Genomic DNA, 12869 nt, shown 5'->3' with positions numbered 1-12869 from the left:
TTTTTGATAATGGCCATTCTGACCAGCATGAGGTGATACCTCATTGTAGTTTTGATTTGCATTTCTCTAATAATTAGTGATGTTGAGCATCTTTTCATGTGCCTCTTGGCCATCTGTATGTCTTCCTTGGTGAAATGTCTGTTTAGGTCTTCTGCCCATATTTTAACTGGATTGTTTGTTTTCTTGATATTGAGCTCCCTGAGCTGTTGGTATATTTTGGAGATTAATCCTTTGTCTGTTGTTTCATTTGCAAATACTTTCTCCCATTCTGAGGGTTGTCTTTTTGTCTTGTTTATGGTTTCCTTTGCTGTGCAAAAGCTTTTAAGTTTAATTAAGTCCCATTTGTTTATTTTTGTTTTTACTTCTGTTACTCTAGGAGGTGGGTCAAAAAAGATCTTGATGTGGTTTATGTCAAAGTGTGTTTTTCCTATGTTTTCCTCTAAGGGTTTTATAGTGTCTGGTCTTACATTTAAGTCTTTAATCCATTTGGAGTTTATTTTTGTGTATGGTGTTAGGGAGTGTTCTAATTTTATTCTTTTGCATGTAGCTGTCCAGTTTTCCCAGCACCACTTATTGAAGAGGCTGTCTTTTCTCCATTGTATGTTCTTGCCTCCTTTGTCATAAATTAGGTGCCCGTATGTGTGTGGGTTTATCTCTGGGCTTTCTATCCTGTACCGTTGATCTATATTTCTGTTTTTGTGCCAGTACCATACTGTCTTGATTACTGTAGTTTTGTGGTATAGTTTGAAGTCGGGGAGCCTGATTCCTCCAGCTCTGTCTTTCTTTCTCAAGATTGCTTTGGCTATTCAGGGTCTTTTTTGTTTCCATACGAATTGTAAAATTTTTTGTTCTAATTCTGTGAAGAATGCCATTGGTAGTTTGATAGGGATTGCATTGAATCTGTAGATTGCTTTGGGTAGTATAGTCATTTTCACAATACTGATTCTTCCAATCCAAGAACATGGTATATTTCTCCGTTTATGTCATCTTTGCTTTCTTTCATCGGTGTTTTATAGTTTTCTGAGTACAAGTCTTTCGCCTCCATAGGCAGGTTTATTCATAGGTATTTTATTCTTTTTGTTGCAATAGTAAATGGGAGTGTTTCCTTAATTTCTCTTTCTGATTTTTCGTTGTTGGTATATAGGAATGCCAGAGATTTCTGTGCATTAATTTTGTATCCTGCAACCTTACCAAATTCATTGATTAGTTCTAGTAGTTTTCTGGTGGCATCTTTAGGATTTTCTATGTATAGTATCATTTCATTGACAAACAGTGACAGTTTTACTTCTTCTTTTCCAATTTGTGTTCCTTTTATTTCTTTTTCTTCTCTGATTGCTGTGGCTAGGACTCCAAAACTATGTTGAATAAGAGTGGCGATAGTGGACATCCTTGTCGTGTTCCTGATCTTAGTGGAAATGCTTTCAGTTTTTCACCATTGAGTATGATGATTGCAACCACACTAAGTCTTGTGCAGAAAAGATTTCCATTCTGTTTTTGTTTTGTTTAGAACTAACCATGTTTATAGTTGTCTGCAAGAGTGCTGATGACTCCCTTTTGGAAGGGAGTGGGGATGTTACTAATTGTTTAGTAGCATCAAATAATTTATGTCCACCTCTACTGTAAGTCCCTGTGCTAGGTGTTGGGAATACAGATAGGTCAGTTTTCTTCCTCTTAAGGGGCTTATATTCCACTGTGCAAGGAAAAGATGGGAAATATATGAAAGATTTATTTTTAAACAGTTTGTTAGTTACATTTTCAAATAATATGCTCAATGTATTTTCCTTCAACCTCCAAACATGATTTCAGGTGAAGCACTTCTAAATTTAAAGCAACGACTTCAAGGTAATCTTTAAAAAGCAATAAACTATTTTGCCTGTATATCCAAACATTTTGGTATATTAACGATTTATCCTGTATTTCCTGACCTTTTGTTCCCCACCAGTGAGCAGACAGAAGAGATGTCTGAAATTATTTATAACAGTACAAGGTAGCTTTTATTTAGTGGCAGCTGCTGATAGTAGGTGCTGCCATACCAAGAAGGTTGAGAATCAGAGAACAGCACTGCAGCCAGTACTGCCTGGGCCTCTACACACTTCTGGACTGTGGTCTTGTTATAGATACTCGCACACGGCCCCTAATGAGCCACATGTAATATTTGCCAACAAGAACACTAAAACGAATCCCAGCACACAACCCATGGACCATTTCTAACATTGTCCTATTGTGGATTATGCTTATCTCAGTAGGGCATGGGTGACAAGAGGATTCCAGGTGCAGCGAGGTGGGCAGAAAGGACAGGGTAAAAAGCTAACTACAAAGGAGGTCCCAGGTTTGCATGGCTGTGCTATAGTCCAAGAACACCCAGCCTGAGAACTCTCAGGACCCTGACCACACCAGGAGGAGAGCCTGGGGAGTAGCCTGGGGGAGCAGGAAGAAGACTGATGGGCCCCCATGGCCTCTGTGCAAAACACTCCCCTTCCTAACAGATGATCATCAAGGTCGAGGGGGAAGGTGCTGGGTCTTTGGCCTCCCATTCTAGGTTTAGGACTCTAGGTGCAAAGGCTCCTACTTAAGGAGGTGCCTACTCTCTAGACAACTCCCAGGTCATCTCATTTTTGTTTTCCATCTACTATATTCATCCTTCCTCCATGAACACTGTAATGAAATAATCCCTGGCTGAAAAGAAACGTGTCCTGTTTTAAGAAGGGATGTTCCTCAAAGATGTGACTGTGAACTTTACTCGGGAGGAATGGTGCACTCTGAACTCTCAGAGATCCTACACAGAGATCTGATGCTGGAGATGCAGGGCCCCGACCCCTCGGGGGAAGACTGCATTCCCCTGTAAATGAGAAAGTAGCCTTTGAAACAACTTGAGGCCCCCATTGACTAAGAACTATGAAATGGGCACCTGAGCCAGATGGATTGTGTTTCTGCTCTTTACTTCCCAGGGAAAAAGCTTTATTTTTAAATCAACTTTATTAAGATAATTTACATATAAAAATTGTCCCCATTTTAAGTGTACAGTTTGATGAGTTTTGAAAGATATGTACACATGTGTAACCATCACCACAATCAAGATATGGAACACTGCCTTTATCCCCCAAAGTTCCTCTGTGCCTGTTTCCAGTCACACCTCCTTGCCCACCCCGCCCTCAGGCAACCTTTGATTTACTTTCTACAATTATAGATTGGATTTGCATTGCCTAGAATGTCATATAAATGGAACCATGCAATACCTTTTGAGTCTGGCTTCTTCCAGTTAGCATAATGCTTGTGAGATTCATCCATGTCATTACATGTTTTAGAAGTTCAGTCCTTTTTATTGCTGAGTAGCATTCTGTTGTATGGGTGTACCACTATTGGATCCATTCACTAACTGATGGGACATTTAAGTTGTTTCCAGTTTTTGATTATTACGAATGAAGCTGCTGTGAACATTCACATCTAAACAAAAGTCTGGAATTCTAGTCAGTTCAACAGACAGAGCAGCTTGGCAGGTGACAAACTGGCTGCCCCTCTGAGGGGAGAAGGAGTCAAGTAGATGATGAGGTCAAGTTACAAAGAACAACCGGTTCTGTAAAAAGCAGCTATAGCCAAAAATGAAAACCAAAACAAAACAAAAACCTGTACTGAGCAGAGAAGATGGCTGATCAGACCCCTTTCAACCGCATGGGAAAAATGGATTGCAACATCATTGGCAGGATGGGATAACATGTACACTAGTTTTCTTTGGACATGGGCTAGAATTGAGCCAATAAGACTCAAACCTATTCCTGGCTACTTCTTTAGGATATGTTTGAAGGCCTGTCCAGGCAGCAGAGACAAAGAGCTCCATTTCCAGAGTTAGAAAGACTACTGGCTGTGGGACCTTGAGCAGGGATAAGGAACCTTGGCAAATGAGCATAAAAAGACTACCTATCTTCAGGGCTGTCTCTGATGAGAATCTATGTAAATCACTTAGTAAGTCTAGTGCATAAAGAATTATTATGTTTAAAAACCATGTAATACCTTTGACTCATAGTGAAAGAGTCCAAATATATTCCTTAGGAGACTGGAATATTTTAATGTATTTTTTCTTAAATTACACAGTGAATTCTTCCTATATTATTTATAAAACCACTGAATAATTATTAATCAAAATCTGGTTGGATTTTATAAGAGTATCAACTCAGTCACAAAAGCTCCCAGTGGCTGCAACATTCGATGGTCCCTCTCCTCATGCAGCAGCTGTCTAGTTCCAAAGCTCCTACCAGGGGCTTCTCAAGCGCAAAGAATCACCTCTGGAGTTTGTCAGTAAATCTGATTCAGGAGCATTTCCTCAGGAGCCGATTCTGGGGGAAGTGTGGCCTGCAGTCTACTCCTCTGGGCTGACTCTGGCTCAGGGGTGCCCACTGCACTGCCATGTCCTCTGTGGGGAGTTGAGGGTGCTCGGGCTGGAAGGTGGGGACCTGGGTTTGGATCCTGACTTTATTGCCCCCACCCCTAACACACCTAAGTCTCTCTGCTCTGAACTTTGCTTTCTTTATTTCTGCTGTGGGGTGACAAGCACCTCACGTGGCTGTTGCAGAATGATATGATGTTACAGTGCCAGGACTGTCTCAGTAAATGCTTGTGGACCCTGCTACTTCCATGCTTTATCTTACAGTCTTTCCTATTTCCCACCCTCTCCCACGTCCACTGGCTGCATATAATTCAAATGAAATGGAGCCGCTTTAAAGAGTGATTCAGGAACCCTTCTGTAAACAGTCAATATTGTAAAAACTGCCCTGAGTCTTCACCTTCCGAGAAAGGTGGGGACCAAGCTAGCTGCTGGGTTTTAGGTGGAAGAGGTAATTCTTAAGTGACTGTAGCCACACATGTGGTCTGGGTTGCCGTGGGCTCGTTACCGGGAATAGGCTTCCCTCGGCTAGGAGCTTGGCTGGGCTCGCCGCTCGCGCTCCCTCCCTCCCGCAGGCGAGCCTCCTCCTCTTCCTGCCCGCCCGGGCACCTCGCGTACCGGCTCCCGGCGCGCCGCGGCGCCCATTGGCCAATTTGCTTTAATTGATTTGTTCTGAGCGCCCTCCTGGCTTCCCGCGCTGGCGCCAGGTGCCGGCCGTTTTGCCCCAGGCTTTGTAACAGGCGCAGGTTTTTTTCCCCTTATCGGCACCCGGGCTGCTCGTCGCCGGCGGCCAGGGCCCCTCCCATGGGTGGGTCGGCCCCTGGGGTTCCCCCCCACCAGTGCGCACCCGGAGCCCAGCGGGGTGGTGAGGGACCGACCCCCGGCCGAGGTCGGCGTGAGAGAGCCCAGCGCGCTTCAGTCAGCCCCGGCCGGATCGGGGTGGGGTTGGGGGGTGGGGACCTGCGAAGGCGGTCGCCCAGCACTTTCGCTCTCCCTCCCGCACGTGCTCGCCCTATTGACACTCCTCGGAACTCCCCGTGGAGAAGACCCTCTCGGGTGAGCTCGGCAGGGGTCAGCTGTGTTCAATGAGGACCAGCGGGCGTTTGATGCCCAAGTGCTTCTCCCATTGGACGAGCGCTGCCTGGCGCGCCGAGAAACTCGGGCTTGGCCAAGGGCACGCCCAGGGGCTCGAATTCTCGTTTTCTCAAGGTTTTTCGTTTGCAGTCACGTTGAACCCAAGTGGTTTCCTTCAGTTCTGGAGAAGACTGTTTTTCCTCGTACTCCTTTCCGCCTACAAAAAGAAAAGGCGGCATTTCAGAAAAAATTCCGCCTTTAGTATGTTTACTGCTGCCCTGTAGTCACGCATGGCTGTTTTGCAGTTGCATCTTTAAGGAGGAAGGAGGTAAAAAGCAAAACGTAGAAAGACCTGGGAGTTGTTTATTTTGCGTGAGTGATTATTTGGACCTTCCGAATTTTCTTTCATAATTTTCTTTCTATAGTTAATGTTACTCTTCAGTAGCGCCAAGCATAGATGGTGTTTGAGAAAAATTCAAAAGATAAAATAAGAGTTTATTTTGTTGGAATGAATTCTCAAACACAAATCTCGTTTTCAGTTAGAAACTCTGGCCTATTATCATTTTGGCTTGTAGTTCCATAATATACTTAACTACTAAAGGAAAAAAACGGATTCTCAGGTTCTCTCTTTCCCATCCCCTTTTATTTTTCAGTCCAGCGCACAACCACCAGAAGAGAACAAAAGGAAACCAGTTTTGGGAAAACTCGGCACTCTGTTCACGGCAGGAAGGAGAAGGAACACCAGAAACGGGTTAGAGAGTCCCACCAGCTCAAATGCCAAATCATTCTCTCCCAAAGTAACCTCTTCCAAACTCCCCGAAACAGAGACTGAGAAGAGTCAACTTCAGGGCAGCCAACGCAAGCAGACAGACACGTGCGAGGAGGACTCCCCCCAGGAGAAGTGCCAGGAGCCGGAGGGCCAGCGCTCCGAGGGCTGCGTCCAGGCGGCCCCCCCGGACGCCGAGCGGTCACCTGGCTCGGGCAGCCGTGCAGCGGAGGCGGCTGTGCAGCACGGCCATGAAAGTGATTCACCCCAATTAGAACCTCTGGAGGCAGAGGGAGAGACTTTCCCAGATGCCACCACCGCTGCCAAGCAGCTGCATTCCTCACTAGAGAATTCCTCTGGGCAGGAGAACGCTTCGCCCGGCGCTGGCCGCGAGCAGGAGCCAGCTCGGGGAGCAAGGGGCGTACCGGGCTCGCCCGCCGGGGAGCAGCCGGCCGACGGGGCCGCCCGCGTGTGTGACCAAGGAGGCTCTCCGGAGCACCAAGACGCGCCGAGCCAGCCCCCCGAGGACGCATCGGCTCCTGCGGGCCACCGTCCCGCTGAGGGCTCAGAGAACCAGGCGGGTTCGGCGCCGGCAAACAGCAAAGCCGACCCCCCGGGGCGAGACTGTCGGCCCCAGGAGCGCGCCCATCCCGCCAAAGTGTTGACTCTGGACATCTACTTGAGTAAGACTGAGGTGGCGCGGGTGGACGAGCCGGTCGTGATCAGTCCCGGGGCTGAAGATTGCGGCGATTGCGAAGATATGGAGAAGAGGTCGAGCGGCCGAAGGTCGGGGAGGCGGAGGAGGTCGCATAAATCCACCGACTCCCCCGGTGCTGACCCGCCGATGCCCGACTGCGCGCCCTGGAACAACGCGGTCTTCGACAACGAGGTGGCGCCAAACGCGGCCGCCGAGAACGGCTCTGCTGAAAAGAAAGTGAAATCTCTGCGGGTGGCCCCCGACGGGGGCGTTGCCTCTGTTTCCGGCCTAGAGTCCAAGCCCAGCCCCGACCCCAAAGGGAAGCCGCTAGGGGAGTCGGAGCGGAGCAAACAGCCACCGCCCGTCTCGTCCCCCACCAAGAGGAGGGGCCGGAGCCGCGTTCCGCAGGCCGTGCTCACCTCACCCGCCGGCGGCCCGCGGTCTCCGGCCAACGACTCCCCTCCCAGGAGGGCGTCCGACCCCGGCCCCGGCCCGGCCGCCAAGGAGAGCGGGGAGGAGGCGGCTCGGGTCATCCACCGCAAGCTTATGGTCAAGAGCACCTCTCTGCTGCCCGAGATCAAGCCCGAGCCCGAGAGGGTGCCGCTCCCCAACCTCTTCGACGGCCGGGGAGAGGGAAGTCGAAGCAAAGAGCTGTGCAGATCGGTCGGAGGTTCTGACGCCGACGGCTTGAAGCCCAGGAACCATTTCGGTCTGGGCAAGTGGACAGTGACCACTACAGTGACCATGTAAGTAACTGCGGGGTTGGGCCGGCGAGCCGCGGTGGCCGCACACGGGCTGGGCGGCCGCTCTGAGGGGCGCAGTTTCTTTGCATTTGTGGAAGAACTGTCTGTGCATTGGGTTTTCTCCTCGGTGGTGAAATTAAGATAGTGAAGGGCTAGTTAGTACAGTTAAAGTTTAAGAAGATGACCCATTCGGGACCTTAGTTGGATGTTAGTTCCTGTTAATATAAGCCTTTTAAGTTCAATGAATGTGAAAGTAAGATATCTCTGGAGGTTCAGTGTTTACATAAATAATAGAAGACTGCATGGTTTGACGAGCTAATTCTATTCTTTATTCAGAATATGCACCAGCATTCGTGGGTGGGGCATTCTTAAAACACAAATGAATTTGAAAACAGGGAGCAAACACTAGTATGTACAGTATACCCAGTACCTTTGACTTGTCTGAGTTTAAGAGAATTCACAGAACCTTTTATGGAACTTGGTGCATTATTGGCCTAAAGCTTTACAAAAAAATCTCTAATACGAGTATCTTGGTTCCCCTTTATAATGTTAGGTAGTTTTGTGACATTTTTGCCACCAGGTCGAAAAATAATTTTCAGTTATTGAAATGAAGAAAGATCAGTGTTTTTACTGGGAGACTATTTGATAAATGAAAGGACACGTTAGAAGGATCAAGCTCAACAGCAGACTGTGACCACTTGCTGTTAAGTTTATTGATTTCTCAAATATTCATTGAGTATCTTCTGTGCATGGTAGCGTGCTAGGAACTATGGGGGAAAAGCCACAACTGTGAGTCAGTATATATTGCCTTTGAAAAGTTTATGGCACATTCTGGCACCCAAGATGCAGACAAATCAAATAACTATAACAGGTGATAATCTGATTAAACTGCCAAATGGATGTTACCAGCCCCAAGGCTTGGGGGTGTGCACAGGAGGAAGAAATCACTGTTGGTGTTTTGGAGGAAACGGGATTGTGCCTTGATGGTGAGTGTGATCTGTATAGGTAGACAGGACAGGGAGGGCACCCTAGAAAACTCTTAAGACCCTCCCCCTTCCCACACTCATCCTCCTCCATCTCTCAGCACATGTGAAAAGTGAGTATCTAAACTTTTTCCTACATTCACACATTTATTAAAAGAGCTGAGATTTTCACAGTGTTATCATTCTTTTTTTATATATATAAATTTATTTATTTTCTTTCTGGCTGCATTGGGTCTTCATTGCTGTGCGTGGGCTCTCTCCAGTTGTGGAGAGCAGGGGCCTCCCACTGCAGTGGCCTCACCCGTTGCAGAGCACGGGCTCCAGGCACGCGGGCTTCAGTAGCTGTGGCACGTGGGCTCAGCAGTTGTGGCGCATGGGCCCAGTTGCTCTGCGGCATGTGGGATCCTCCCGGACCAGGGCCTGAACCCCTGTCCCCTGCATTGGCAGGCGGATTCTCAACCACTGTGCCACCAGGGAAGTCTACAGCATTATCATTCTTAAACTGAATGGATTCATTCTATTTGAATTCCTGGATAAGTAAGCTTAAGAGTAGGCAGTCCGCTTGGTAAACACTGGGGAGGAAATCCTGCCTAATGAATAACTTGAGCTACCTTACCAGCTGCCAACCTGGAGAACTTTGATAGAGTCAGCAATTTATTCTGCAACAGCAGCATTAGAGAAATAACCTGAGTGAATGATGCCCATTTTTTGTAGAAGGCCAGTGTGACTGAACATTCAGACCTCCTAAGTGTGAGCCTTAGAGAAACTATGCTGTGTACCTGATTAAGGTTGCTTCCCCTGTCTTCCAGTCAGAATACACCAGTTGAAAAACCGGAAATGTTACACTGTTAAGGGATAGGGTAAACAAACCGAGCAATCTTGCAATGAAACTCTTCTTCATGTGCTGTTTCCTGTGACAGAACTAAACCAAATGCCTTTTTCTAAGGAGTGATTATTTCCTACCTAAAATTTTCCTTTGCCAGAGGCTCAGTTTAATTCTGTTTTGCGCACGGCCTTGCACTTGGTGAATCGGCAAACTATTGGAATGGAGAATTAATAATTCTTTCTCATCCTTTGACCCATTTATGTTTGACTGTTGGATTTTTTTTCAGACCCTTTAGTTTTTCCTCTGATTGTTTTCAACTGGAGATGTTACGTGAGTTATTTATAAAAAACAACTTGAATCTAAAATTTTATAGTTAAAACCATTTTATATTCCCCGAAAAATAATCACTGTGAAGCAGCATGTTCCTTGATGCTGTTAGAGAAATTATGTCTTCAGTTCTACCGTTTTAAGAATGTTGAGATTCTTAAAATGGTATGTTTAGAATAAGTAGAATTTTCTTCTCATATTATAGCCATGGCTTCTTAGACTCCAGGGTATTTTCCCCTCCCACATCTTAAGGCATTACAACGTGAATTATAGGAGTCTTCCTTTTAATCAGTTTGAACCAGGTTAATTGTAGTGACTCTCTGTAGCAGAAGTTAATAGCACAGAAAGTTTGGTTGTAAAATGTATTTTGATCTTGGTGTAAATCTTTAATGTGCAGATGTGTGTGTCCTGTCCTTAACGTAGCTTATTGGCTAACCTGGAGCATTTTCCATTTACATCATAAGATCTACTTTGATATTTGACTGTTCCTTGAGCCGATTAGTGAGAATTTTTTAAATGTATATTCCCTGCTATGTGAACATCCCTCATTAACTGATAGCATTTGTAAGTTCTCTTATTTCTAATCATCTCACTGGTTTTAGAATTTAATCTTTAAGGAAGTGCTTGTAAGTTAATTTTGCTTTTAAATTCCAGATAAGGGCCCACCGTGAGGGAGCTTAGATATCTTAAGGAGATATTGGGGAAAGCAATGCTGAGGAGAAATTCATGAGAATATATCAAATTTAGTATTTAAATTAAAAATTTAAAAATGAACATCTAATTCTTAATGCTGTATTTGGGAAGGACATCTCAAGTCTTCTCAGTCTAATCATTTTCCCCAGAAGGGTAAAGTATCTTCATCCAAGGTCCTACTGCCTGTTCCTTCAAAAGGCTCCTCGGGCCAGTGAGTCCGTGCAGGAGACAGTGTGATGTTAATGCTTCCCTACTTTGTGTTCTCATTATCGAGGTGGCCTCTAAATTATGATTATCTTATAGCTCTCTTGATAATTTATTGACTCCTTGGATCATAAAGCTGGAAAGAACCAGAGGCGGTCATTGAGGCGAATCTAGTCTTATCTGGGGAAGCAGAATAGTAGAGTTGTTGGGAGCATGGCATCTGAAACCAGAACACCTGGCTTCTGTCACTTACTAGCTGTGTGACTTCAGGCAAAGTACTTACCTTCTCTAGACCCCAACTTCCTCATCTTAAACGAGAATGTGTAAAATTGTAAATGAGGCAAGCCACAGAAAGTGCTTGATGATCAGTGAATGTTAGTGGGTGTTATCTCTTACATTTTATAAACCACTAGACTAATGATTTAGACATTTTTGTTTTTAGCTTTGGAGTCTGTTCTTCTTGGAAAGCTTATATAAAAGTGATATATAAAACAGATAAGTAGGAGTGATTCTGGTTGAAAGGAGGGTGGTTGGCCAACAGTTCCATCCCCCAGTTTCTACTGTCCCCTGTTGCAGCCCTTGAAGAGAACCACAGGATATCTTCAATGATAACATGTATGTGTGTGAACCAGTACACCCACATGTTCTAAACTATCTAGTTTTTTGTTTATTTTTACAGGTAGAGAAGGTAGAGTTTAGAGAGTTAAGGTAGCTTGACCAAGTTCGCACAGATAATTGGTATAAGGGCCAGGACCAGAGCCAGAGGACATTTTTTTCCTCAGAAAGAAAACAGTGTGTACATTCAAAGACTTAAAATTTACATTAGGGTGCAATTACACTCAAGAAACGTGAGAAAGAAGGGAGATTAGATTCTCTTTGCCCCCAGAATGGTGGCAAAACCAACAACTGAGTAATTTTTTTTTTTTTTTTTTTTTTTGCGATCGGGGTTTTTTTTTTTTTTTGGCGGTACGCAGGCCTCTCACTGCTGTGGCATCTCCCGTTGTGGAGCACAGGCACCGGATGCACAGGCACAGCGGCCATGGCTCACGGGCCCAGCCGCTCCGTGGCATGTGGGGATCTTCCCGGACCGGGGCACGAACCCGTGTTCCCTGCATCGGCAGGCGGATTCTCAACCACTGCGCCACAGGGAAGCCCACAACTGAGTAATTGATAAGTAAATTATGGTACATCTATATGATGGATTTTTATGCAGACATTATGAAGACTTTTCAAATTTTTTAGTAACTTGAAAAATGTTAAAAATATTAAATATAAGGTTAAATGTCTTTTTTTTTAAGGCAAGATACCAAACTCTATGAACAGACTAATCTCAGTTCTATTGAAAATATTTCCCTATGCATACAGAAAAGACAGGAAGTATACTAGAATGTTGACAGGGATAGTGTTTGAGTGGTAGGATTATGAGTGGTTTTTTGTCTTTATATTTTCTAAATGTTCTATAGTGAACACACTTGTATAGTCAGAGAAAAATTTTATGGGGGAAGGATGAAGGGAATAAACTATCCAAAGAGGTAAGTAATAGATAAATATTTTTTTATAATCTCCCTTTTGAGATAATGTAAAAAAAAAGTTATAAAAAAATACACAGGGCTTCCCTGGTGGCGCAGTGGTTGCGCATCCGCCTGCCGATGCAGGGGAGCCGGGTTCGCGCCCCGGTTTGGGAGGATCCCGCGTGCCGCGGAGCGGCTGGGCCCGTGAGCCATGGCCGCTGAGCCTGCGCGCCCGGAGCCTGTGCTCCGCAACGGGAGAGGCCGCAGCAGTGTGAGGCCCGCATACCACAAAAAAAAAAAAAAAAAAAAAAAATACACAATTTATTTTTGGGGAAATCATTTACATATTTAAAGTATGGGAGTGCATGAAGTATTTAAATTGGATCTAATGTTCTTCAGTCCCAACTGTAGTGCCAAGCACTGTACTTATCTACTAGGTACATGATAAACTTATTAGAAAACTTGTTACCCTCTCACCTCTAGCCTTTCTTAGCTATATAATTTTTCGTCCCTCATACGGAAGCAAAACATCCATTGAAGGTAATGGATAGTATATTTAGAATTGTTTAAAAATAGTTTCATAGGGCTTCCCTGGTGGCGCAGTGGTTGAGAATCCGCCTGCCGATGCAGGGGATACAGGTTCGTGCCCCGGTCCGGGAAGATCCCA

The 12869-nt window shown here is 45.3% G+C and overlaps 1 protein-coding gene across 1 annotated transcript in view; it reads left to right on the top strand.

The window, feature by feature from the left end:
* Positions 1 to 6677: 6677 nt before the first annotated feature.
* CRYBG1 (crystallin beta-gamma domain containing 1) overlaps positions 6678 to 12869 on the top strand; it is a 62838-nt gene continuing 56646 nt past the window's right edge. The window contains exon 1 of the mRNA XM_007118742.4: positions 6678 to 7661. Within this exon, the coding sequence (XP_007118804.2) occupies positions 6979 to 7661 (683 nt within the window). The 5' untranslated portion in view covers positions 6678 to 6978. The remainder of the gene's footprint in view (positions 7662 to 12869) is intronic.

This window comes from Physeter macrocephalus, chromosome 10 (genome assembly GCF_002837175.3).
Source record: "Physeter macrocephalus isolate SW-GA chromosome 10, ASM283717v5, whole genome shotgun sequence".
Classification (NCBI taxonomy): Eukaryota; Metazoa; Chordata; class Mammalia; order Artiodactyla; family Physeteridae; genus Physeter; species Physeter macrocephalus.
Note: the sequence above shows the minus strand (reverse complement) of the source record. Positions and strands in the feature narration are given on the sequence as shown.